This window comes from Caloenas nicobarica, chromosome 1 (genome assembly GCF_036013445.1).
Source record: "Caloenas nicobarica isolate bCalNic1 chromosome 1, bCalNic1.hap1, whole genome shotgun sequence".
Classification (NCBI taxonomy): domain Eukaryota; kingdom Metazoa; phylum Chordata; class Aves; order Columbiformes; family Columbidae; genus Caloenas; species Caloenas nicobarica.
The window spans coordinates 103,240,255-103,266,426 of NC_088245.1; the positions used below are offsets into that span (position 1 = coordinate 103,240,255).

The 26,172-nt window shown below is 42.6% G+C and overlaps 1 protein-coding gene across 1 annotated transcript; it reads left to right on the plus strand.

Annotated features, from left to right (window-relative positions):
* The first annotated feature begins 7,708 nt into the window (after positions 1–7,708).
* Positions 7,709–11,548, plus strand: CLDN34 (claudin 34). The gene is made up of 3 exons (XM_065639859.1): positions 7,709–7,785; positions 9,373–9,504; positions 10,846–11,548. Exons 1-3 carry the CDS (start codon positions 7,709–7,711, stop codon positions 11,546–11,548), a joined length of 912 nt encoding a protein of 303 aa, XP_065495931.1.
* The last annotated feature ends 14,624 nt before the right edge of the window (positions 11,549–26,172 follow it).

The following is a 26,172-nucleotide window of genomic DNA, read 5'->3' on the forward strand; positions in this document are numbered from 1 at the left end:
CCCACACTTGGGTTCAGTGTTGGATTTGGAGAGGTGGTGTTCTGATGATCTGCTGAGGACAAGTGGTGACAAAAAGCAAGGATGCAACAACTCCGATCCACAGTTCACCGATCACAGAGGGGCCAGCTGCATGCAGGGATGCTGCAGTGTTTCCTGAGAGAAGTAGCCTTTGTCTCAAAACAAAAAGCAAGAAAGTGCTTGTACCTGAGCCTCCAAGCTGGTTACAGGGCTCTGTTTGCTGCCTGTTTGGTACCACTTGTTGGGCTATGAGTCTTGCACAGCATCTTGATTTCAGACCGGCTTCTTCAACGTGGCAAAGGAAAGCAAAAATAACTTGAAACAAATATTTCCTGTTCTGTGGTATTTAACAATGAAATTGTAAACCACAGAAGAGACTGAGCTTGATCTAAAGGTCTTTGAAGTCAGCAGAACTGTTCCTACTGATTTCAATGTGCTTTGGGTCAAGGCCACAGGAGGAAGAAAGCAAATGTTTTCTGCCCAAAGAAAGTATTAACCATTGGCATTCAAAGAACAATAAAGTCTGATGTGTAAAATATGTTCCTTTAAACAAGGCAGTCAGAAACATATTTAATTTCCATCTACTTCCTAATAATTTGTCACTAACACATTGAAAAAGAACACATTTACAGAAGTCATTATCATATGCCGAGAAGAAAAAACACTTAATACTGTCATTTGCATCCTATATTACTTCCATTCCATTCATTTTGTATTGTATTTTGCATTAATGTAATGGTGCTTATGCTGCTGGTTATGTTATCACAGACTAAGTGCTGTAGATTTTCAGTTGAATTAAACTTCACTGCACTGATAGTCTTTGACAAATATATCAAAATTACTATTTTTCTGTACAATTTAGTCTTTAAAATATCGCGCTTTTTTTTGTGACTGAGAAGAAATAGGTCAGAGATACAGAATTTGGGGGGCAAAGAACTGTTGTTCTGGCAGTATTACAGGGGTTGACACTCCTATTCCATGTTTAGTCAAATAAGCTGTGTGCAATCATCAATTAGGTTTGCATGCAAATATTGTCTCACACAGTTGTCAAACCAAGAAAAGGAATCTATTTCCCAGCTGCCTACTGCCCTCGGATGCTGTCCTTCTGAATCAGCAGACCCAGCACCATGTAAAAAGACTGTGCTAATCTAACACATAGAATCATAGAATCGTTTTGGTTGGGAGAGACCCTCAAGATCATTGAGTCCAACTGTTAACCCAACACTGGCATTAAGAACTTCATCTTTTAAACCCCTCCAGGGACGGTGACTCAACCACTGCCCTGGGCAGCCTGTTCCAGTGCCTGACAACCCTTTCTGTGAATAATTTTTTGCTAATATCCAATCTCAACCTGGTGGAACTTGTGGCCATTTCCTCTTGTCCTGTCACTTGCCAAGCACTGAAGTTTCTCCTAGGAGAGCCTGACTATTCTCCTGTCACCTTGGAAGCCCTTTGCTGCAACTCTTCCAGTACAAAGCTGCTCTTGAACACAGACGCCAAGAACTGTAGGCAGCCTTCCCCGCAACTTTTAAACCCAGTAGCTAACCCATACGTAGAATCATTTCGGTTGGAAGAGACCATCAGGATCAGAGTCCAACCATAACCTAACTCTAGCACTAAACTATGTCCGTAAGAACCTCATGTACATGCCTTTTGAACACCTCCAGAGCCTGTTCCAATGCCTGACAACCCTTTCCGTTAAGAAATTTTTCCTAATATCCAATCTGAACCTTCCCTGGTGCAACTTGAGGCCGTTTCGTCTTCTCTTATCAGTTGCTACCTGGGAGAAGAGACCAACCCCCTCCATGCTACAACCTCCTTTCAGGTAGTTGCAGAGAGTGATAAGGTCTCCCCTCAGCCTCCTTTTCTCCAGGCTGAACACGACAACAAGCCCATCAGGGTCTCTGTGTGCTTGGGCTTTCTATCATGCAACAGCAAAGCCTGAGTAGGTGAGTTTGCCTGTGCAACAAACTGACACCATCTATCTGTGACCAGCCAGAGAGGAGATCCCATCCTGGTGAGCTGCAGAAGAAGACAGGACCATGTTGCCACGGCCAGGCTGTGGGTGAAACCAGTGAAACAGCATCAGCTGGAAGATGCAGCAAGAGAGGAGGGGAACTGGATCAAAGGTGATGCAGAAAATTAAAGGATATGGATTAAGGCCATTTGCAGGACTTCTTTAGTGGTGGCAATGACCAGCCATGGTGTGTGTTACAGGTGAGAGGGTTTTTTCGACGAGGGCTTCCCACTTCAGGATACTTCCATGAAATAAACTTCCTAGTTTTTCAACAGTAGTCCTGGAAATGTCCTCCCACTGTAGCGGCCAGTGCATCATTTGGAGATCAGCACAGGTCATTCTAGGTTTCAAACAGGAGGAACCAGAATGGAGTTAAGAATTCTCTTACCATTTGTAAGAAACATTATTTACATTCATGGGAAAACCACAAAGCAAAGCAAACATAACATAATAATAAAAAAATGTGTTGTTTTCTTTTTTCTTTTTTTTTTTTTTAATGCATCCGTGGTAGCAAACATGGTACTGTTTGTACTGAAGTATGGGTACTGCCAACCACAGTCCGGCAAGAGAACAGTTAAGCTTGAGTTTACTCCTTGGAAAACCTCCTCTTTCTCCCCTATGTTTCTTCGCACTGCAGAGCTGCACTAAACTGAGTTGCATAAATACAGGAGGAAGACTCTAACAAAGAAGAAAGGGTTATGAAATCACTTCATTATCTTTCAGGTGAGAATTCTGTGACCTTCAGGCTGTGAGGCTGGGACATTATGCTGGTCTCAAGCTGGAAAATCATGGAATCGCAAAGGCAGATTTTCTGAGCATCTTTCAGAAAGCTGAATTTTCCATGGAAGTTATACAGATAACTTTGTTAAGTGCTTTAGAGCAATTAAAAAAATACATATGGTAAAGCTTTCATATTTTTATAATATGTTAATGATTAACTGACTTCCTACATCTTTGTTGACTTAGTGGGAGAGTGACAAGGAACTGTGAGGTACCTATTTGGTAGCATAACAAGTCGGACAATTTGCACAGGCATTTTTTTCCACCTCCCTTATGGAACTTGCTTCATTCAGCTGACACTGCTTCAAAGCCTTAGGCAACTCTCAGACAGACACAAGTAAGTCTCCTTTTTCTTTATATGACTTATTTTATGAAGTGCTGATAGAGAACAGATGGAGAGAAATTTAAATATTTATTTGTTTCCTATAAAGAATGTTTTCCCAAGTGGGAACTGAAGAACTAAGTTTTCAAGCATTAAATCATAGGGACATTGCTAAGAAACGACCTTCTTAATTGCTATGCTGTTCATTTTTTTTAAACCCACTTTCTGCTGCGAGGCTTAGATTGAACAAAAGATTTGGTTAATAAGCCATGTCCGGTGTAGACCAATAAAGCAGTATCTTAGACTATAAAACTTTGCAAAAGCAGGATTTGAATGTAAATATCAAAATGCATACAGTGCCTGGCAACACCTAAAGCAAAAATATTTGCTTAGTGTGAAATAACTGGAAATAAATGAATTCCTGCTTACACAGGCTGGGAAAAATAACTCTGTGCATATTTTATACAGGAGGAGTTTATCATGAGCTTTCTCTTCAAGGTGGTTACAGGTTGCAGCAGAATTGCTGAAGCAAAATGTCTTTCAAGAGGCAGACAGGCTGCAGACAGGGGGACTCATACTTTGCTCCCCTATAGTTACGATTTCAAGTGTATTTTATTTTAGCTGCGCTATCGCTGACAAAGAAACAAGTATTGTCTCCCATCCTTTTGGAAAGCTGCCCCAACACCTACAAAAGAAAACCCCATCAGCAGGTTGCTGCGTGCAGGTTGCGCGCTCTCCGATTCCCCGTCCCGTGGGCGCCGCCGGCACGGGCGACGCTCGTTCCTCCTGACCGGCTGCCCGGGCAGCACGTCCAGGCTGATGCTCCGGGGGTTTCAGGTGTTCCTCATCTCTCCCACAGGCAACAAGGCAGCGTTAGCTCCCGTTCTTTCGGCTGGAAGGCAACTCCTCCGGGGTGGCATCTTCCCATGCCCCAAGCCTGTGTTCAGTGTCCTCACCTTCCTAGTCACGCGTGAGCTCTCTGGGGCCTGGATGGGGCTGCCTTAGTCACAGCTGCGGGCCCTTAGTGCCCTTTTGTCGGTGCCAGACACCCAGAGTAGGCAAGCTTCTGGGCTTCCCTCTGCTTTCCGAAGCTTCCCGAGAGGATCCCGTCTCAACACAGCCAGTGTATCTGCCTGGGTTTTTCAGGGGCCGTCATTCCCCGCATGTCCCTAAACTGTGCAACTTGGGCTCTAAATGGAGCTCCCTTTAAGGCGGAGGCAAAACGACCCGTAGAAACGATGATGATACGGGGCCACCGGGGTCCTGGGTCAAGCCTACTGTCATCTCCCTGCCTACAAGCCTGCAGCATTTCCTTATTTAACACGAGCTTAAGGTGGGCTCAACCACAGAAACGTAAATTGGGGCCTAAAACACCAGTGAGGAGTATATAAAAATTGACAGTTTCTCTTCATCCTACCATCGAAGCAAATCAAACAAAATATTTTCCTGAAAGGGGCAAAGAACTTTTACACAGCTAAATTATAATGCCGTCTTACTCGGTGGAACAGACATGAGGGTTGCTTTGGTTTACTCATTTTGAAACACAATGAGAAACTGGAAGCAACAGAGTTCATAACATTGGATATTGGCGTTTGGGAGAAAGGAGATACATAAGGTGTCTTAAATCTGGAGATACTCTATAACAACTTATAAGACTTTGTGCCCTACTAGTTTGTCTTTTCTAATTGAAAATTAGTACATTAGTGACAGCTGAAATCTAAACGTGAGACATCAGGGTTCAAGAATGCATGAACGTCAGGGAGATTGTGTTCAAGGAAAGGGTCAAAAATGTAGCTAACTTTGTATCTGGGATAATAGGAGCAAAAGAATTGCTACACCCAGCGTTTGTTTAAGCATTGAAGAAGCTAGGAATGCTGGCAACTCTTGTGGCAGGGACCACAGCAAGAAGATAACCTTAGAGATACAGCCACAATTCAACCAGAGCTGTGCTGAAACAGTGATGACAGAAGGATAAAAAACATTTCTTGAATTCTCTTCTAGACACACCCGAGCTCAAAGGGTCTAGAGCATTAGTACAGTCTTTGAGTATCATATCAAGGATCATGCAATTTGGTTATGCCTTTCACAAATTCACATGACAAGCCCCAGCTCCAGCTCACACTTCCCTGCAGCCTCTTTCTGTGTCTGAGGTCTTCTGTTCCAGGTGTTGACAACTGGCCCATCCAGCTCCGCCTGGTGCTGCAGGTCCCAGAAGGGCAGAGATACCGCAGCGGGGATGCTGCTGCTGGGGAATTTATTACATAGCACATGCCAACCTCTGTTAAATGGCAAATTCCCTCCATGCTGCTGAAAGCTGATGCCATCTGGCCCTCAAACCATCATATGAAGTGATGCATTTGAAGACAAGTCTTGTGGATGACAGCATGGTTGGGGGCACTCTCTTGTGCCACCCTACAAGTTGGACAACAGCACCTGGCACAAGCCCTTACCCCATGAGGAAGTCTGAGACCCAGTAACCTGAAAGGCCCAATTATATTTAAATACACTACTTGAGAAAGTATGATAGCTTGTTTTTTTCCTGCATTTACCTGCAGGTTTTTTTAAATCTTAGTTTCAGGAGCTTAAGGCAGGTTGAGTTTTAGAAAGCAGATCTGAAACGCAGCTGATGCATTTGGATTGCTGAATGCAACATTCCAGAAATGAAAAGCATTTGGTGCCATTTAGGTTTCTCTGCTCTGAGAAATGATGTTATAGCCCCAGTCTTTTGTCACTAGCAATTACTGGAAGTAAAATAAGTGTTGACAAAATTTCAAGTACAGCTCTATTCCTGTTTGCTCCTGCGGCTGAGAACATCGGTAGGGGGGACTGTGACCTTTACCTCTTTGACCACAGCACTCCATTTTAGTCTTTTTAAAGGTAAGCCTGATGCAGAGATGACCCAAAAACCCCTCTACGAAACCACTTGGCAGTTGAGACAGCAACTTGCTTCCATTTTTTCTCCTAGAAGCAACCTTGCAGCTGTAGGAAATTCAACACATCTCCTGGGCATCCTCATCTGTTTCTTGCAGCTAAGAGGGGGAAAGTCCTTTCTCATTCTCCCTCTGACATATAAGGGCAATGGCTCAACACACTTTTCATAAACAGGTAGTCATTATGCAATGCTTGTTTTAAATAAAAATAGGCAATAAATACTAAAAGATCCTTCAAGTTTCTGTATTTGGATTAATTCACTAGCATGTCTCATCTTTTACCATTAGCTTGTCTTCTCTGTGAAAATTGCCATTGAATGCTAGCAAGTTTACATTTTGCTTTTACTCAGGTAGGGTATTTAGTTAAAAATACATTCATGAAGGAAAGATATATTAAGAGAGAAAATGATAGCAAGGGACAGGTGAGAAGCCTGTAGAAGCAGCCCTCATTTTATAGCTTCTAGACTTTCTAAAGACCATCCCCAGAAGCTGCTGGAATGCTTGTTGGATTGGGCTGAATCAGTTTTAAGTGAAAATGTTGATGAAATCTTCTGACGCAGAGAGAGATGGAACCATAGCCACCTCTTAACACACTTCTCCTGCTCTTGCTTTTCTTCCAAATCAAGAACTGCATGCCAGTAACGCCAACTAGTTATTCAAAAGACCTTCTGTAGCTGACTGAATATGAGTTCATTTGCCTTAGGAAATTGCATGTACTGATCGTGTTACATCATTGTATTGTTCAGATCATACAGGTAATTTTACTATGCTAACTAAATTAATTCAAAATATTTCTATAATTACTAAAGCATGAAACCAGCCAATAGATTATGCCAACACTGTCTGTATCAGCACAGACTGCCATATGATCTGGGTTTTGAACTGTATTTTATCCAACATAGCTCTGAACATGCAGGGACTGAACTTTGACGTTTTTCTCTCAGAAAGCTGGAAAGTGCATGTGCACAGGGATCAAAAGGTTTTATTAAAAAAAATTATTTATTTGTTTTTTTATGTGAATGGCAAGTTAGTGATGGATCAAGTCGTCCCTTTCCAAAGGGGATGCCTTTGTCTTTGAAATCTACTAGGAAGGTCACTGTTGGCATTCAGCACCTGCATCACCTCCCACGGATGGAGACTTGTGCCGGGTCACCACAGGACCCGGCTGCCCGGCTGCTGAGGCCACAAGACAGTCCGGGGCTGTGGAGACAGCGGCTAAAGCCTGACACTGTTGTGAGCCCTGGCCGTGCGCACGGCCCTGCCACTCTTCTTGCTGCGAGGCTCCTTCCTTCCTTCCTTCCTTCCTTCCTTCCTTCCTTCCTTCCTTCCTTCCTTCCTTCCTTCCTTCCTTCCTTCCTTCCTTCCTTCCCTCCTTCCTTCCTTCCCTCCTTCCCTCCTTCCTTCCTTCCTTCCTCCCTCCCTCCCTCCCTCCCTCCCTTCCCTCCTTCCCTCCTTCCCTCCTTCCCTCCTTCCTTCCTTCCTTCCTTCCTTCCTTCCTTCCTTCCTTCCTTCCTTCCTTCCTCCCTCCCTCCCTCCCTCCCTCCCGTCCTCTCTTCGTTCCTCCCTTCTTTCCTCCCTTCCCTTCTCCCTCCTTCACTCTTCCCTCCTTCCTTGATGTTCCACAGCCTGTGAGCTGCTGAGATGGGTGAAATCCTGGATGCAGACGCCCTCTGCAGCTCACTCGAGATTTTACGTGGCATCTGCAAGAGAAATGTCTTTTTTTTAAAAAAAAAATACACAATGCTCCTGAAAAACAAACGTATCTTACTACATTTGGGGGGTAAATGGGTTTCTCTGGTGCCCTTTACCCACTGGCAGGCACATGGCATGAGCTTGGCTGGTGACATGGCTGGACCACCTGGTGGGATGTCCCTGTCCCATGGCATGGCTGAGGCATCGTGGGTGCTACGACCTGTGGCAGTGTTCAGGCTTAGGATTTATGTCAGGAAGTTGAGACTAAATATGTTCTTATTAAAAGCCTTCCCTTAAAATCAATGCTTCTGGCAAGTGATATGTATCTGGTCTCATTTGATGATACCAGCAAAACCAATAGTGTTTTTATTAACATTCATAATGATAGAGACCGGAATCATGAACTAGGGTTTTTTGGTTGCTTGGTTGGTTTTTTGTTTTGTGTTTTTGTTGTTGCTTGTTTTGCTTCATTTTGTTCCTTAATTTTGACATGTTTTTATATGGCAAGCAACTTCCCGTAACTATTTCACTTTGATATTTTGTTTCTTATTTTCTTGCTGAATCTTAATACTGAGAGGCCATTAGTATAGGCTTCTGTCTGATTTTCCGAAACAGGCAAGTATGAGAACTGTAATTAAATTTCATCATCCACCTCAAAGTACTTCTCTTTCACCTTGATTTTTCTCTAAGTCAGTGATACCAGCTTAGATCAAATAAACTCCAGTGGGCAGGGTGTGGAGAAGTGAGCCAAAATGAATCATTTCCTACATAAGCAATTTTTTAGCGTCTAGACATCTGATACCTCATCTAAAGCTCATCTTTGTTAGCTGGTGGTTCGGCAGTGTTTTCAAAAGTTTTATTGAATCCTTTTATACTGTGTATTTGCTTGTTCTGTGTTTTTCATGAATCTCACAGAAACAAACAAATGAAAAGAACTTTTCCTACTTTTTAATTTTAGAATTCGCTTCTAGACACCATTCCAGCTAACTTAGCACATGAAGGTTTGATAGAGGGCTCAATAATCACAGATACAATCTCATTTAATTCTGCGAGCAGCCAAGTGGATAAATTCAATCCATGAAGACATCACACTCTGAACAGCTCTCAATGACACGGATCGCCTGCTTGCCTATCTTTTATGACTTTGATATCAACAAGTTCTTTAAATGAATGTTTATGACGTATATGAAAAGTGTTACAGAAATATGGGCTCTGCACAAAATCGTATTTTAATATGGTTCAGGTCTGACCTCTGTGTGCTCAACTGATTCAAACAGAAGCAGAAGGGAGTCAGTGCAGGAATCCTTGGATCTCACTCTTTTCTGTCTTGCTTCTTCCAATCATCAGACACATATAGAAATGATGCTATTTTGATGTGGAAGTGGGACAGAAAGAAAAACATTCACAACGTCCTGTAGGGCTGCTATGCTGGTAACAATTGCTAATTAGATAGCAGGTTTATAAATAACGTAGCAGATTGAGATAGCATTTACAAATTGGTTTCGTTTTAAGGAGATAAAAACACAGGAGGCTATTCCAGAGCAATTTCCTCCATTCAAGAAATAATTAAATGTACATTTGCAATAATGGAGATTAATATGTCCCACAGGAAATCAGTTCTATCAGAGACACATAGATGAACTGGGAGGTCGAAATGATAAGGTTGCAGATGTTGCTGGTTTTGGCTGCCTTAAAAAAAGACTGTGTCCCATCCTCTTGTCACTGGCATCAGCTTTGGGACTGAAGTAAGTATATAGTGGGCACCAGTACGAGAAAATGGACAGTGGTTGCTTAAGGCCATATTGTTATGAAGATATTTTTTATTTAAGATTTACATAGATGGATTTTTGCAACTAGATTGTATCACCAACTGAATATGTTAGTTTAAGATAAGTGAATTAAAAAATATTGCTTTAGTAACAAAACATAGTTGCAGATCTATCTTCTTATTAGAATGAACTTGGTACAGTATTTCTATGGTCTTGAATGGAATGGGAGCAGGAGAAAAGGTATTTTAGATAACTCATAAAAATCCCTAGGACCTTTCAGGTCTACATAATAAATTCAAGGCCACATCTTCCTCCAATCACAGAATATTCCTATATTTGTTCAGAAGATTGTATGAAAGATGTGGGGAATTAACAGATTTTTTTTTTTATTAGAACAAACCCCTAATTTACACTCAGAATGTACAGACGGCAAACAAAACCTAAAATCTTTTGCTAGGCTAAATGACTGAAATATTTTCCACAACAGCATTAGGATGATTTGAACTGGAGAAGTTGGGCAGGTTATGAACGACTATGATTTGCAAAGGTAAAACACTAAAGAAACCTTGGTTAAAGTTTGAGGCTGGGAAAGTAATGGCAGCACATCCAGGCTCCAGCCCCTGCACAGAGAGTTATATTTCTGATTAATTCAAGTATTTCTGCTAGTGCATTCACGGTTAAATAATCTTAAAACGGTCAAAGTTCAGTGCTTGTTATTAGACTTTGTGGCCTGGATGTGCTCACGTCTCTGAACTACGACATTTTCTGTCTAACACTGGTTCCAGCAACTCTCAGTAAGGGCAGCACAAAGGCTGAAGTCTCTTCAGGTTGGGCTGCTGTGCCGAAAACGCAGCTGCCAGGAGAGGAGCGCAGCTTCTGCGGCTGCTCTGCAGGACCTCTTGCAACAGCCAGGATCCCAAGGATTTTGTCGGGTTTAGTTTCTAGGAGCGAGTAGCCCTAAGGCTCTTGGTTATGTGTAGTGTGTACAAGGACCTTTGAGCATAACAGTTAATTACCAAGGAAGAAAATAACTTGGAAAAAGGTGTGAATTTCCCTTTTGGGAATGTAAAATTGATATTATAATGGGAGCTAATCAGAGACCCTTTCTTCTCCTAGGGATACAAGGAAATGTACAGAATTAAAACCCAAACATTATTCGTCTATGGGCATTAAACTTCAACAAATCACTACAGCTGGGGGAAGATGACTACCATCCTCCCACCGTACACATATTCTCTTTTTCTTTTTCACTAACAGGTTCACCTATTCACCCAAATAATAATGGCTTTTGTAATTTTATACTCTGTTTCTTTCCAGTGTGTCTCCCTCTTCACACGGCAACCGTATCAGCGACAGAGTAGAGCATCTCCAGAGGATGAGCTCCCTGGCCATCACCTCGCACCTCCAGCTGGCCACCTTTGCTCTGGGTACGGTAGGCTGGATCCTGTGCACCGTGTCGATGGGAATTGTGGAATGGAGAGTGTGGCATGTGGGCAACACCACCATCATCTCCTCTGGCATTGCCTGGGTAGGGATTTGGAAAGTCTGCTTCATCAGTTACCTGCATGTCTCGCCTGGCTATAAAGAACTGTTCTGCCATAAATTCAGTGGCGACGACTCCTCCATCCCCCCAGAAATTTATGCTGCTCAGGGTCTCCTCTTGATCGCCATGTTCATGGGCTTGCTGGGACTCACTGCCACAATATTTGCTCTAAGAAACGTTTACATGGGAATCACTCACAAAACTCTCATTACCCGTTTCTTCCTGGTGGGTGGTTTCTTCTACATATTCGCTGGTCTCTGTGTCCTGATTCCTGTGAGCTGGAACTTCTATTCTGTAACGCACAACCAGAGCATCGCTTTTTCTCCTTCTTACTACATGCCCTCCAGCCCAGCAGCGCAGGAACCTGGTGCTGCCATTCCTATCGGGATTGTAGCTGTCATCCTCCTACTGCTAAGTGGGACGTTTTCTCTCTCGTACAGATTTCTGGTGACCACAAACGCCGTCATGAAATTCTGACAGGATAATTCCCCCCTTGTGCTGTTGCAGAACAAAAGCATAGTCAAGAGATAAGGATGGCAGCACAAGTGATTTTATAGTCAAGGAATTGCATAGTTTTAGTCTACAGTAGCCACACTATTTTTTTATATGAACCAGCGGAACTACCATTTTAATTGTCACATATGACCAGAGGTTCATCTTAGAGATAATTGCTGTTGAGCAGCAACTGTGATTTAGCTTTACCCGTTGTTCTCTTCTGTATATACAAAAGCTATTGATTAATTTATTTTTTGTGTGTGTAAGATATTTACCATTCTCCAAGAGCTGACTCTGAATTAATTGTCCTGTTAGAAAAATGTGAAATGACACTTGTTAAATGTGAACTTGTTTCCTTATAGGTACTAAACTATTTTGTCCATTATTTAACTGCATCTGTAGCAAAGTATGTTTTGTGACAAGTCAAGACTTTTAATATCAATAATATGAGTGTCATCATGGTTGTGTCAAATGAGTCTTCCATGAATTGTCTTACAAAGAGCTTGCCAGTTTCCCCTCTTCCTCCAGGGCACATAAAGAGCTGCGTCTTCAATGCTTCTGATTTTCTTTCAAGCTATTTGCATTTCATGTTGCAACACATTTGCCTGTGGGCAAGGTGTGCTCTTAGTGCCTCACTTAGGCAGAGCCAAAAGTCTGTAAATGTTTGCTTCCTCATCAGACACTTCACTGAATCCAAAGGTATTGCAAAAGACGGAAACAACTTCTACAAGTTGTTACAAAACTGTTGTCAAAATCAGCACTTTCAGTAACCAAGAATATTCAGTAAATCCTTCAGGGTGTGATTCATCTGACCTGATGTAGTCATCTGTACCTAAACCGGTCACTTCAGGCTCCTTTTATAGTCACTGTAGAGACAAGCTGTATTTGTCTCTTTCTAAAATAGATTCCTGGAACGGCTGGAGGAAGACACACTGCCTAAAAACCTGTTTCTCTTAAACCACTGTAATAACTACAGTTGCTCACTCTGGCATATACAACCAAACTTGACGTAACCTCGACCAAGTTATGTGAAATTAATTTGTCATTTAAGGAGCACTTAATATGCCAGTGACATTGAAAAAAAAAAAAAAAAGAAAACCAAAAAAGTCCCAAATGCAGCAAACAGATGATGTCTTGAAAACAGGTTCTTCAAAAAGTTATTACACTTTTAAAGAAATTTTAAAGAAATGCTTCAGGATTCTAAGTAATTTAGTTTTACTCTTTTAATTGTCCTCCATTTTCTCAAATACTCATGGATTCAGAGAAAGAAGAAAAGACAATGTAATAAAAATGTAATAATTCTTGTACATTACAAGAAAAGGTACAATGCCAGCAAACCAGGTCTTATTGCTTCTGGCTGTTACTACCTCAACTTGTCCTAGCAGTCCAGTTTTTCCTCCACAGCTTCCACACAGTCTTGACTTTGCTATACTGACTGTTTATACAGAATCCCTACAGCACCTTCGTTTTCTCTCTGATCTTCCAGTCTCTTCTGAAACAGCAGCTTATCTCATCATTGGTAATTTTTTCATCTGCTGCAAGGGTTTATCTTTTGACTGTTTACAATGCTGTAAAGCACTTTCAAGTGGTGTTTCAATGAAGGCAAGTGATTTAATAGCTTGTTTATTCTATATTGTTTCCAGTTTGATTTCTACTATACATCCTTTACAATGTTGGTAGGTTTCATTTTTAAATGTGTGAGTCAATAGAACTTATCTCTTCCCACAGCGCCTACAATAATATTAGATTTTATCTTATTGTAAGGAAGAAAAATGTATCCATGTGGTTATGCCAGTATTTCCCTACACTAATAAACCAACCATATTCCCTGGCAAGGAATTTGAACTTTGCCAGAAAATGACTGATTCTTCAAATTTTTTTGGAGTTCATGTATGCACAGAAACGTCAATAACTCTAACTGTACTTCTCAGCTATATTCACTAAATGATTTGGTTTGATTTACGTTTATTCTTCTGGGCTAAAAGAAAAAGCAACAAACAATGTCAGACACACGCCGAGTTTCTGCATTCCTGCCACAGCTGTTTCCACCAGGGATTCTCTTGATCTGTCCTGATGTGTGGCTACAAAACACTGGTGGTGTGTCAGACGTAGGCTAGATGGTGAGGACAAAGGTAAGTGTGGGGTCCCGCACCTGGGGAGGAATAACCCCACGCACCAGTACACGTTAGGGGTTGACCTGCTGGAAAGCAGCTTTGCAGAGAAGGACCTGGGAGTCCTGGTGGACAACAGGTTGACCATGAGCCAACAACACGCCACGTTTGTTTCAGAATTTGAGAAGCTAAGTTACCTTTCAGTAGGCCAGTTTGTGACCACATCAGTTGTGTTCGTACAGCTCTTTTTAGGGTTGTCTGCAAAATCAGGCAGCTGAAATGATTTCAATTTAAAACTCAAAAATGCAAAACTTTTCTGGAAGGCTATTTTTAGCCTAGGTTACTCGAGGGAGCTATGCTATAGCCTGGCCCAGCAACCATTTGTAGTAGCAGAGTTGAGGATGGGCAGTGAGCTGTAGTGCAAAGATAGAAGTGAGTGGTGGGGCCTTGAGCTAGAGAGATAAGGGGCAAGAACCTCTTGAGCAAATTTCACCACCGAAGAGATCATATCACGCAGCTCCGTCTCCAGCTCCAGTGCAGACTGGGACCTGCTGCCTCCCCAGTGACAGCACCACTCGCCTGGTGGGCTCCACCCTGTCTAGGAATGTCTCCACACTGGCCTCAGTCTACACATAAACCAGTCTCGCTTTACTTTTTTTCTGGGTTGACAATAAACAAGTATCTTGTGACTCACTCACATGTCTGAATTCAGTGCTGAGGGAATCATCTGAATACCAAGGCTCCCTTTGAGTTCTGCTGGGTAACCAGGCATAATGATAAAGCACCCATATTTGACCTCTGTAACATACTCCTTGGCATTAATCTACCACATGATGCGTTTTGTTAACCTTATTTGCACGTACCATCTGCCCCACTATCCATTCACAGCTGCAGACCAAACTGTGTATGAATATATGTTCAATATTCCTCTAAAAGATGGATACTCGAAAGTGGATGGAGCTGAAAAGTGCCTAATAGTAAAGCAAGCTGATAGGACAAAGTCAACTGAGATTTTCCCCCCAGGTGAATATGCAACTCTGACCAATATCATTTATGTTCAGGTAAAGGAAGAGGGAGGAACTGGAGACATTGTACTGCAGAGTAGATCATCAAATTAGTCAAGGTAAGTCAGTAAGCAAAATCTTTATTCAAGTCAGCAGTTTTACATGAAGACAGTCTTAATGGCCAATATAGTTGATTAAAAACAATGCTGGAGTCAGAAAGAAGGGTCTTTGTTGTCACATGGCTTATGGTATAGTACAATGATGAGTGGGAGGGTGTTTTTCAGGAGAGAGCTATTTTTAGACCTTGGACTATTTTTCCCTTAGAATGGAAAAACTGAAATGTCACAGGCAATTTCCTGCTTTTTAGGCCATTAAAATACTTCAGGACAAAGAGTTTTTGCTTAAAAAAATGTAAGTCTGACTGGCATAGTGTTTAACAGCAAATTGTTTTCTTAAAATAGGAAACCAATGTACGTTAAATTAAAGGTTCCCAGAAGAGATATGTTCTCTGTGAAAATATTCCTTTTTTGAAACTGAACTGGGATTCTTTTCTTTCTTGCCAACATCTCTATTGTCAGATCCAGTATTGGCTCATAAAAACATATTTTTAAACCAACATTTTCCCTTTCCACTACTCAAACAATTTACTCTGTTTCCCTTGTTTGAGAGAGGTGAGATTTTTCAATAATTAGCACAATGTTTTGGAGTGTATTGATTCTCCATTATTGTGTCAAAACCAACTATATGCCAGTCAAGAAAATATAAGGGAATTTCAACAACAGGCAGAAGGGCTGAGTAAAAAGCGATGGGTCAAATATTGAAAAAAAAAAGATGAACAAGAAAGCAGGAATCACGCTTCAAAGAGAAGTGAAAATGAACTGTAGAAAAGGAGAAGAAGAAAGAGATTGATGATACCGAAGGCAACACTGCAAAAGAGCAGGGAGGGAGCCCACCATCCTCCCATCCAACTAGTCTGGCTTTGGCAAAGTCCTCCTTGATGGCAGTCACTCAGGTGGGAACCATGTCCTCTTGCAGCACTGAGGACATCGGGGACCCAAACGACCGAGTGCAAGCAGCAGCTGCGTGTGCTGAACCCCTCTGTGCTGCTCAGGCCAGGCAGCAAAACAATGTACTGTGCCTATTTTTTCCCCCCAAACGCATCCATGCTGGGCCATGTTTGCCTACGGCATGGCTGCCGCAGTTGGCAGAGGTTTCTGGGCCGTGCCTTGTTGGGCATCACGTTCAGCTGGTCAGCATTCAGGTACGTTGGGCTGCATGCTGGGCATCACCTTCCGAGCAGCGCCCAGCGTGGCGTGCTGGGACCTCCGTCATCTCCTCCAGCACTGCTCAGGTGGGAACTGGGAAACTGAGGAAACTGCAGAGTCTCCAGGGACTTTTGAATAAAGGTCTGTCACAGAGTGTGACAGTGACTCAGTGAAGACGTTACCCCCTAGAAACCTTGGTTGCTCAGATGCTCATACCAGCTGCTACGATCCAGGGAGCTCTAGGAAAAACCCACAAGCTTTGCTCTAAGAAATATTCATAAGGGCTGCATTCAAAATCCATGTATCAGCTTCTTCCTAGCTGGGAGGAAGTTCGAAGTGTTTGCTGGTGTGTGTCTGCTAATCCCTGTGAGCTGCAATTTCTCTTCTGCAGCGTGCAGCCACCGTGTCTCACTTCCCCTTCTCCTCACACCAGCCTGGGGCGCAGGAAGCTGGAGCTGCTACTCCAACCGGGATTACAGTCCTTGTCCTGACGCCCGTGAGTGGGACTCTTTCTCTGTAACATAAACATGCTATTGTGCTGGATGCCAAGGCTCCTTCTGATAACACAGGCTTCAAATGCCTGTGAGAAATGTGAAGCAGGGCTGCAGGATAAACATAGCAACCCAGTGACTTCATCTGCTCAAGGAGCATTCTGGGTTCAGCCATGACTCTTCGGTGACATTCGCAATCTGCTGTTTGAATTCAGGGGAAGAGAAATAAATTACGCTACAAAATATTTTAACCCAAAGAATTATTTCTTATTAACCAACTCTGAAACACCGCTATGTCTTTGTCTTGTAGTTGAGTTCATTTCAGCATTGCTGATGAGTGTCATTTCTATGTCTTCCGCATAGATGGACTTCGTTTTGTTATTTTCAGAAGTATGTAAATTCAGCGTATATTTAATTGGATTTTGCCTACTGTAATCAAAGGCAGTATCAATGGAATCTTTACCAAGAGGTACATAAAGGATGCTTTTTTTAATAACATCATTTTAGGGCTGACCTGCACTAGTTCACGCAGAGATCATGGCCTGCACTATGCAGGAGGACAGACATGGTATTTGCCGTGCTTAAGTGTAGCTTTCAATATTATAACCTGTGGTAGGAATAAAATGGGATTACTGAAGTGACTGTACTTTTTAATGTAAGGGTTTCAAACTAATGGGTATAATACCCTTCTGGCAGGAAGGCACTCAGCATGTGCCAGTTCAACCTGTCTTTCTGTGAGCGTAGACCATGAAAGCATACCCCATGAACCTATCAATGTGATTAGTTGCGAGAGCATTAATGCCTTATCTCCTTGATGCTATTTCTTAGAAATGTTTGTGTCCGCCAGGACATCTCTCTATAAATAGCTTCATTTCCAGTGATAACTCAGGAATTCTGAGACTTACATTTTGCAGCTGTCCATAGTAGACGTTGTTTGGTTTGTTAATAGTCCAGAATTCCCAAATGGTCCTGGTGGTATTCCAAGCTGTTGCAGACAGTCAATGAAGTTGGTGGCAGCCTTCAGTGCCTCCAAGGTTCTTCTAGCTGCCATATTCAGTCCAGGCCTCCGAAATTGCTGCTGGGTGCTACTTTCTCTTTTGAAAGGCTGGTCATCAACTCAGTTGAAAAAAAATTGAAATCACCTGTACCCTATGCCAGGAGGAATTTTGTCCACAAATTTCACAAGCTTTGACATGGACATTTAAACAGCAGTCATATGAAGATCATTATTATCAGTCAGAAAAACTTGCTTCTGAAAAAAAGTATTGCTTGCTTCTCAGAGACCTAGCACTGCTTTAGGTAATCTGTTTTGTTAGTGAAACTTCGTATTTGCTTCAGCAAATGCAAAGTACTCTGGACTAGGTATAACCAAAATGAACCTGAGTGTGAAAAGATAATTCAGGCTTTTAGCCTGAAATGTGAATCTGACAGGAGTCTGATCATGGAAGTCAAAGGGAATTTAGGACAGTACTCAGCTTCTTGCCTGATTGCTCTTTAATTTTAGTCTAAAAAGGTTAAGCCCTGATATGCAATGTAACTGCCTAAAGACATGCTGTCAGAACTTCTTGGTTCAAGCTGAAGAAAAACCAGAGTATGAAGAAAACTATCAGAAGTCCATACCTACTAAATTACCCCATTATTCTGTTTGCAAATTATGTTGTTTCTATCAAATCTGACAAGGAAATCAAACTCTTTTTAAATGACCTAAATTAAACCCACCCGTATCATAATGGCTACTCCAACACCTTAAGAAACTAAAAAGATTTTTTTCTTGTCTAAACAACCAGTGCAAACTGAAGATCAAGAGTGAGACGAAAGAACACATGAGCATATGAGCAGTGAAGGACAAGCCATGGGAGAGATAGGAAAAGAGCAACACTGAACAGAAGAGCTATAAAAAAAGGTTGTGAGGGGCAAAGGGGAAGAAAATTGAGTGAATCACTGAGGACAAAACTGTGAGAGATGCAGGAAAATGTGAATGAAGAAGAGACAAGCAGAAAGGGAAAGCGGGAGGAAGGTGATTTAACAAAGATGGGGAAGAGTAGAGGATAAAATCTGATTGGAGGTTCAGAAAATACAGGTTTTGTCTGCAGAACTCAGTCTTCTACTCAGAATGCGAGAATGGACGGCTTTACTTTAGGGATTCAGACACAGAAGGAAGACAAAAAGAATAACTTACACAAAGAGATAACTCAGCTGGCCTGTGATTTCTTGGTTGACTGGGGGCCTAGCAGTCAAACCTGGAAAGCTTAGAGTTGTTACATCTGACAGCGGGGAATACAAATGACTGCAGATTTATGTAACAAATATAAAATATTTTGCAGCGTACATGAGTCTTGGCAGTTCCTGTCCTCATACCAGTATTCATCTGCCTAAGCCTTTCTCAGAAATTAATTTTTGGAGTTATAGGCCTTTGTAAATGGATGCCCAACATCTTATTTAGGATGACCGACATCTTCATCCTGAGAGGGCATATCCGTGCTAGTTTCAACTAACAGGTTTCTCTGTCTGTTCACTGCAGTCTCATGAATTATGCTGTAATAGGAAGTTTTAAGCCCAAAGATGGTTTAACCCATTGTTTACACAAAATCTTAGAAATCGTGCTTAAACACTAGAAAGCCAGCAGAAGGAAGGCCAAGGTAATACAGTCTTTTACAAATGCTCTCTCTGATTAATTCAATGCTGGTGAGTAAACAACAAAAGCAAAAAGTCCCAATGAAAAAGAGCTGTTTGTCTTTTAAAGCAGAAACAGTTCACAGCAGAGTGGGTAAACTTGGTGAGAGTAGCTTCTGCTTTCAAGCTTTTAGAAATTACAAAAATTTTAATCAGTCCACTTTGGCATGTTGGTGACCAAAGTCTGGATGAGGAACCACAAAAATGCCATTATCCAGCCCCTGTGGTAAATGACCTAATCACTGTGTGATGGCTTAGACACACAACTGTTGGGAGATGCATTCATGTCTGTGAATTACTCAGAAAATTGTTTGCATTGCTCAGACAACACCTGGATGGCTGAACTAAGGATCAGTGATAGAATACCATTTGGAGTGAGCAGTAAGCACGTAGCTGCAGATACCAGGTTGGGTTTACGACAGGCTGCCTTTTTGCCAAATCATCACTGGGAAAAAAATTATCAACTGACATCATAAAATGAAACCAACTAACATTAGCTCAGAAACTGGGACTAGTCCTATAATAGATATACACGAAGATTAAATATGCTTAAAAACTCTACTAACCTTAGTTCAGCCGTCTCAGAGTAACCACCTGGCAATGGGATTTCGAAAAAAACCTCAACCCACATGTAATTATTTATGTCTGTGCTAGTTATTTGAATCCCCTTTTCTGATCACTTGTCAAATTATTTTGCATGAATTCTTTTTCTTGTTCTTTTTTATAGATATTTCTGATGGGTGATAAATTGTCTATCATTTTTAAAATAATCTAATTGGAATTACTTTCCATTTGTTAGGGAGGGGTTTGTGTATAGCATTAACGCTTCCTATAGAATGGAAACCATGGTATATAGAGGACTCTACTTTCAACTCATCTGTGGATGTTTTATGGTTACAGACCCTGGAAAGTCCCACATTATTTGAAATAACTCTTCTAACAGTTTTTGCCAATTATGTTACAATCCTCCTGCCTCCACGGAAATTGCTGCCAGCCAAGACTGTCTCATGCCAACTGCTGCCATGGAGATAGCGCTGATATGCTTGGGCCTCTTTGCTCTGTGGAATATCTCCAACAAAGGGCTTCAAAAATATATTGCATTTTGTCTTGTGGGAGGAATCCTAAACAACATTCCCAGCAATGCTGGTTTAATGCCAGTAATCTTGAGTTCAATTAGTACTTAAAAATCAGTGCATTACTTTTTCTCCTGAATTCAAATTCTCCTCCAACCTAGGAGGAGGGGTCTTCATCAGGAAGCTGGGGATGCTGTTTCTATGGGTTTCACTTTTGCCATTATGCCATGCTTAAGTGAGGTCTCAATGATCTTTGGCAGATATTTTTGTATCAGGTACATCCTACCAGTAAAACGAAATAGTCCAAATTTGGGCTTTTGCAAACAACAACAAAAGAAAATTCTTCCTGTCGACTCAGAACAAAAATGTCCTTGCAGGTCTCGGTTATCAATTGATTCATGGTGCTCAAAGAAAGTTACCAATAGCTGCTCTGGGACTGTTCATGTGAAATACCTTGCATTTTTAAAATAACTTTTGCAACAAAAACCTGAGACCAACCTCTCTCACCCTGCTGCTGGATATCCTCCATGGCAAAACTGAAAATATCTAAGGGCTAGCATGGTTCTTTCAGCAATTTGTGGGAAAATCTTTATGTTTAGTTTGTCTAGCCAGTTGGTGTGTCTAGCGAGCATCTTTAAAACAGAAGTTTTATAAAAATCTCTCGAAACAGAATAACGAAGAGAAGGGTGTCCAGAACATGGCAAACTTTGTTGTAAATGTGCAGATCAATGCAAAGTAACACATGTTGCATATGACTAGCACCATTGTTTTGTACTGTGGAGAGGTTTTGGTAAGTGTTAACTTTCTTCAGTTTTGAGAAAGCTAAATCGGAAGAGTCACACTAAATATGCACCAGATGAGACACCCAATGTTTTCGGAGGGTCAGTGGCTGTGGCCATTCTGTTGGTGAGGGCTCTTGTGCCTTTGAAAGGGATTCATCCTCATGGGCAGCCATGGAAAGTAAAAGTGTCATGACCTTATCAGGATCTCCCACTCCCGTTATCTGAACGCAGAGCATTTGGAGTTTGGCTTTACAACCACAGCTTTGCCTGCACTGACCCACTGTGCTGGCAGACATGGGGGCTTGCAGTTCTCCACAGGCCACAACTGCACTTTGGAGCTCCCATGTGGCCCATCAACATCTCACTTCACCGACCACGGTGTTGTGACTCCAGCTGATGGCCAGCGGTCTCAGCCGTGCACTTCTGCATCTAGAAGTTTTGCACCTACTCCTAGTTACCCCAACATACTCTGAGGGAAAGGAGTCGCGGTGACAAAGGTTTCCCAAAAGTCATTATCTGGACCTTCCTTCTCAGAAAAAAAGACGACCCAGGAGGGTCAGTTCATTTGGGATGTCCCTCCAGGGTTTGTCGGGGAGCTGATGGTGACAGTAGACCCAAAGTTCCTTCCCTGGTGCGTTGCTGCTTTGGACAAAAAAACAGACTCAGGGTCACAAAAAAGGAGTGGACAGCCTGCACCATGCTTGTTTGTGAATGAGCCAAAGCAGAAGCAAGGCAGGAGTATCAGCAGCAACGGAATTAAAGGTTGCTGTCATATGCAAGGCTTTATATTATAGAAGCAATGGTGCCAGGGGCAGCGAGCCGGTAAGATTGCTTGTGAAAGACAGACACAAGGACTACATGGGGCATGCTAGGGTGGCCTGCCGAGGGGTCCGCAGTTGAGAAAGCAATGTTTTCCTTCAAATAGAATCATGTTAGAATAGTTTTGCCTGGAAGGGACCTTCAAAGGCCATCTAGTCCAACCCCCTGCAATGAGCAGGGACGTCTTCAACTCGATCAGGTTGCTCAGAGCCTGGCCTAGAATGTTTCCAGCCATATATACGGTTAATAATTGGGATGTTCAGCCCAGGAAAAATAGACAGGTCTGAGATAAATGCCTATGAAAAGGATGTAGTGTAAATGTCAGGGGCCTCTGGCGTCCTCAGCACCCTCAGCTTTGATTGACCGCTCTCCTCCCATCGAGCGCCGTGCCGTGATGGAACTGCAGCGCTGACAAGCTCGCTGGAGGACGGACATGGCTTCTTGCCCCCCCGAAAAAAAAGAAAACAACCCAACACACAAACCGGAAAACTGTCAGACGGCTGCCGGAGAACCGAGGGCACCACAACCTGCGGGCGGGCCCGCAGCAGCCCGGGGGGGACGAGCCGCCCTCCGTGCCGCGCTGCCGGTAGGCGGCAGGGGGCGCCGGGGTGCAGCGGCGGGGCGGCCGCGCCCGGGGGAGCCGCCGGCGGCGGGCGGCGCGCTGGGAAGCGGGAACCGCAGCCGCCGGGAACGGCGGTGCCGCCTGTGCCCGCCACTCACAGCCCGGCGCCGGAGCCCGCCAGAAGAAGCTAGCGTCCGGAGAAGGGCGACGGAGCTGGGGAGGGGGCTGGAGCACAAGTCTGATGAGGAGCAGCTGAGGGAACTGGGGCTGTTCAGCCTGGAGAAAAGGAGGCTGAGGGGAGACCTGATCGCTGTCTGCAACTACCTGAAAGGAGGTTGTGGCATGGAGGGGGTTGGTGTCTTCTCCCAAGTAGCAAGTGATGGGACAAGAGGAAACGGCCTCAAGTTGCACCAGGGGAGGTTCAGATTGGATATTAGGAAACATTTCTTAATGGAAATAGTTGTCAGGCACTGGACCAGGCTGCCCAGGGGAGTGGTGGAGTCGCCATCCCTGGAGGTGTTTAAGAGACGTGTAGATGAGGTTCTTAGGGACATGGTTTAATGCTAGTGTTGGGTTAACAGTTGGACTCGATGATCTTGTGAGTCTCTTCCAACCAAAAATGATTCTATGATTCTAAGAAGGGGGGTGGATTTAACCATTGGTATCCATACCTGTGGTGGGCGTTGTAACAAAGCACTACGCTGACAGCATGCACCACAAAGAGCAAATAAATTACTTTGTGGTGGTTTCTTTCTCCCTGTGCAGGCCTGGCAGACCAGTACAGTCCACATGGGAAGGAAAGACATGAGGACATTCATGGAGAAGACATGGAAAGACATGAAGAGATTCAGGCTAAACATGACGTAGAAATTTTTCACAATGAGGGTGGTGAAACACTGGCCCAGGTTGCCCAGAGAGGTGGTGGATGCCCCATCCCTGGAGACATTCCAGGCCAGGTTGGACAGGGCTCTGAGCAACCTGATCTAGTTGAAGATGTCCCTGCTCATTGCAGGGGGTTGGACTGGATGACCTTTGAGGTCCCTTCCAACCCAAACTATTCTATGATTCTGTGATTCTATGAAAGTAGCTTTTTCTTTGGACCAGATGGAGAATGATGAAAGCAGATGTGCTCCCAACCAGCTTCTACTTCCTGGGCCGCCTCTGGGTAACAAGAGGCAGAGCAGATTCATTCCTAGAGAGTTTCAGCTGGGAGTCCTACCCCAAATCCTCTCCCTCAGAAGGCTGCCTCTCCCCACCATCTACTAACACAACAGGGGGACATCACAGTGGTTGTCCAGACAGAGGATGTTCTTAAGGTGACTTATTGTAATGCCCACCACACAATCCTGGAGAAGACAAGGCAGCATGTGAGTGTGCCTCAATGGAGGCGTCCAAGAGTGACTGTCAGAAATGTTTCTCAGGAGATGCATGGCCAAGGCGCTGGAGAGCTGGTTAGCTGGGTTTGCTGCAGGACAAGTGTGATAATCCCTCTACATCCCTGTAGCCGTTTTTCTCATAATTCCAGTAATTTAATTAGCACCTTCCTTTTTTTTTTCCCATTCCTTGTATTGTTTCATTGAATTTTTGGAGCATATAATGCAAGGTATATTAGTTGTATTCACACAACAGAGTCTTTTTTTCCCATAATACATAGTTTAAAAAACTTGAGCTGTATATTTTTTTCCTTCAAACACAGTGACATTTTTTACTATTGATGTTCACAAAATGTCTCTTGAGGCCAAATTTAGAATCTACAGGAAGGGGAATAAAGATCCCCCTTCTTCCTTAACTTTTTTTTTTTTCCCCTGACATATCAATACATTTTGTCCTGCTCCACTGACTTCGAAGTTCTAGCACTTCTAGAAAATCAGTTTCAGAAATTCATCTGACTCCAGTTATACAGGACTGAGCCCATGAAGCATGTTGAACCATGCGATATTGGCACGCTGTATTCAGCTGGAGCCCTCCTAGGGTGCTTGCTCTGTTCCCACACTGCACAATGCTGCTCTGGTATGGTAAAAGGATGTTAGTGTTACTTGAAAAACATATGTTCCCATACTACAAGAGAAGATACTGCTATGTGTGTATCACAGGCAGAATTAAATTTACATATAAGGTTTCCAAAGTTCTACTTAGTTACTTTGAGAATGAAGCTTAGAGGAATGGATCAAGTTCAGGACCAGGACCATACCATAATGGTGTTTTAGTTTTCCTGGAAACTGCAGTTGAGTATAGTAACATCGTAGAACACTCCGTCTGCTGCAGCCTGGGCTGCCAGTCACTTTTGTGATAATCTATTGATATAGCTACAAAGGATATGCTTATCTTAGAACAACTGGGGTTTTTTTAGTGACTAAATTATATTACTGTGGCAATAATTATGATTATTGTGACTCTTTTTCTTTCTCAGTTTTTACGGCAGAAATACAATCTTCGTTTTCTGAAGACCTCGGTTTCCTACTGATGAAGAGGTTTTTCTCATTTCTCTCTTTAATTTTCCTGGTGCTTGACATTGTTTGGTAATATCTGCTCCATGGTGCTGCCACATCTCTGACAGTTCAGGGAAGCAGACATTACAAAAAATGTGTGCTAAGAAACACACTGTGTATCCCGTGCCAAACTCTTACGAATGTTTCAGGTTGTTCACATTTTAATCTGGCTGATGAAGTCAATCTGGAGGAGGGCCTGGACAGGCAGTGATGAGATGTTTGGATTCAGTTTCAAGGCAAACCATCAAATTATGCTTCTTATACCAGTAAAAGGAAACTGACCCGAGGAGCCTTCTGGTAAAGGCTTCCTTCCTTTGCAGAATTTATAGAAAGAAAAAAAATAGTTTTTTATTTAAAAATAACTTGTGGTTCTCTCACAGATGCAACTATAATAGAAAGAGCCTTGACCAGGTAGGAAACACCTGATTTTTAATATTGTCTCTACTTTTAAATCTATCATTAAGGTATGTGAGTAGCAGAGTATGACATCCACTTTAAAACTGATGATAAACATTCAGCAATATTTATATAATCAGATCTTACAGAACTAAGATAACACAACAGTGCAGAAATCTTAGGACTATCAAAGGCAGCTAATAAGTTGCTCTCTGATCTACCATTTAATCACAGGCTACTCGAGCTGGTGTAATTCCGCACTGATTTAAGGAAGCTGGGAGGGGAGGCCAGCGGTATAGTGAGCTGTACGGGGTGACACTGTGCGGGGATGTTTCAAAAGATTTAAGGGTGATTGGTGCTTAACTGCTTCTGACCAGAAGCTTTTCTTTTTCTTTGACTGGAAGTTGGTATTTGACACCTAAATCTTTACATTCCCTTCCATTTCAGCTTTTGGGTTTTTATTTAAATGAAAAACTGAAAATTCAACTGGGGTGGAAAAAGGAAACTCCTTAGCAGGTAATATTGGTAGGTAATACGAGACAGAAGGCAAAAAACAGCTATGCAAGACTTACGCTGCTCCAAAAATGAATGGTACTACACCTAATTAAACTCGGATGCTGTCATGACAGTTCTCATTTGGATAAGCATTACTCATAAATCGACTTTCTAATAAAGATCTACAAAGCTGGAAAGAAATTGCAATGCTGTGCAGCAAGAGGGAGTATTTGCATGTATATAAGTATGTGTTGTGCCCTGCCTAGTAGCATAAACATTTTTTCTGGCTGAAAATTTTCAGGCTTGGGCTGGGTTCCAAAATAGATTGAGATGGAAAGAAGGAATTTAAAGTAACAGTCATTCTGGGAAACGATTTTAGACCTATATATAGGCAGCTTTCAGTAAATACAATTTTATGAAAGATGACACAACATGCAATATGAAAT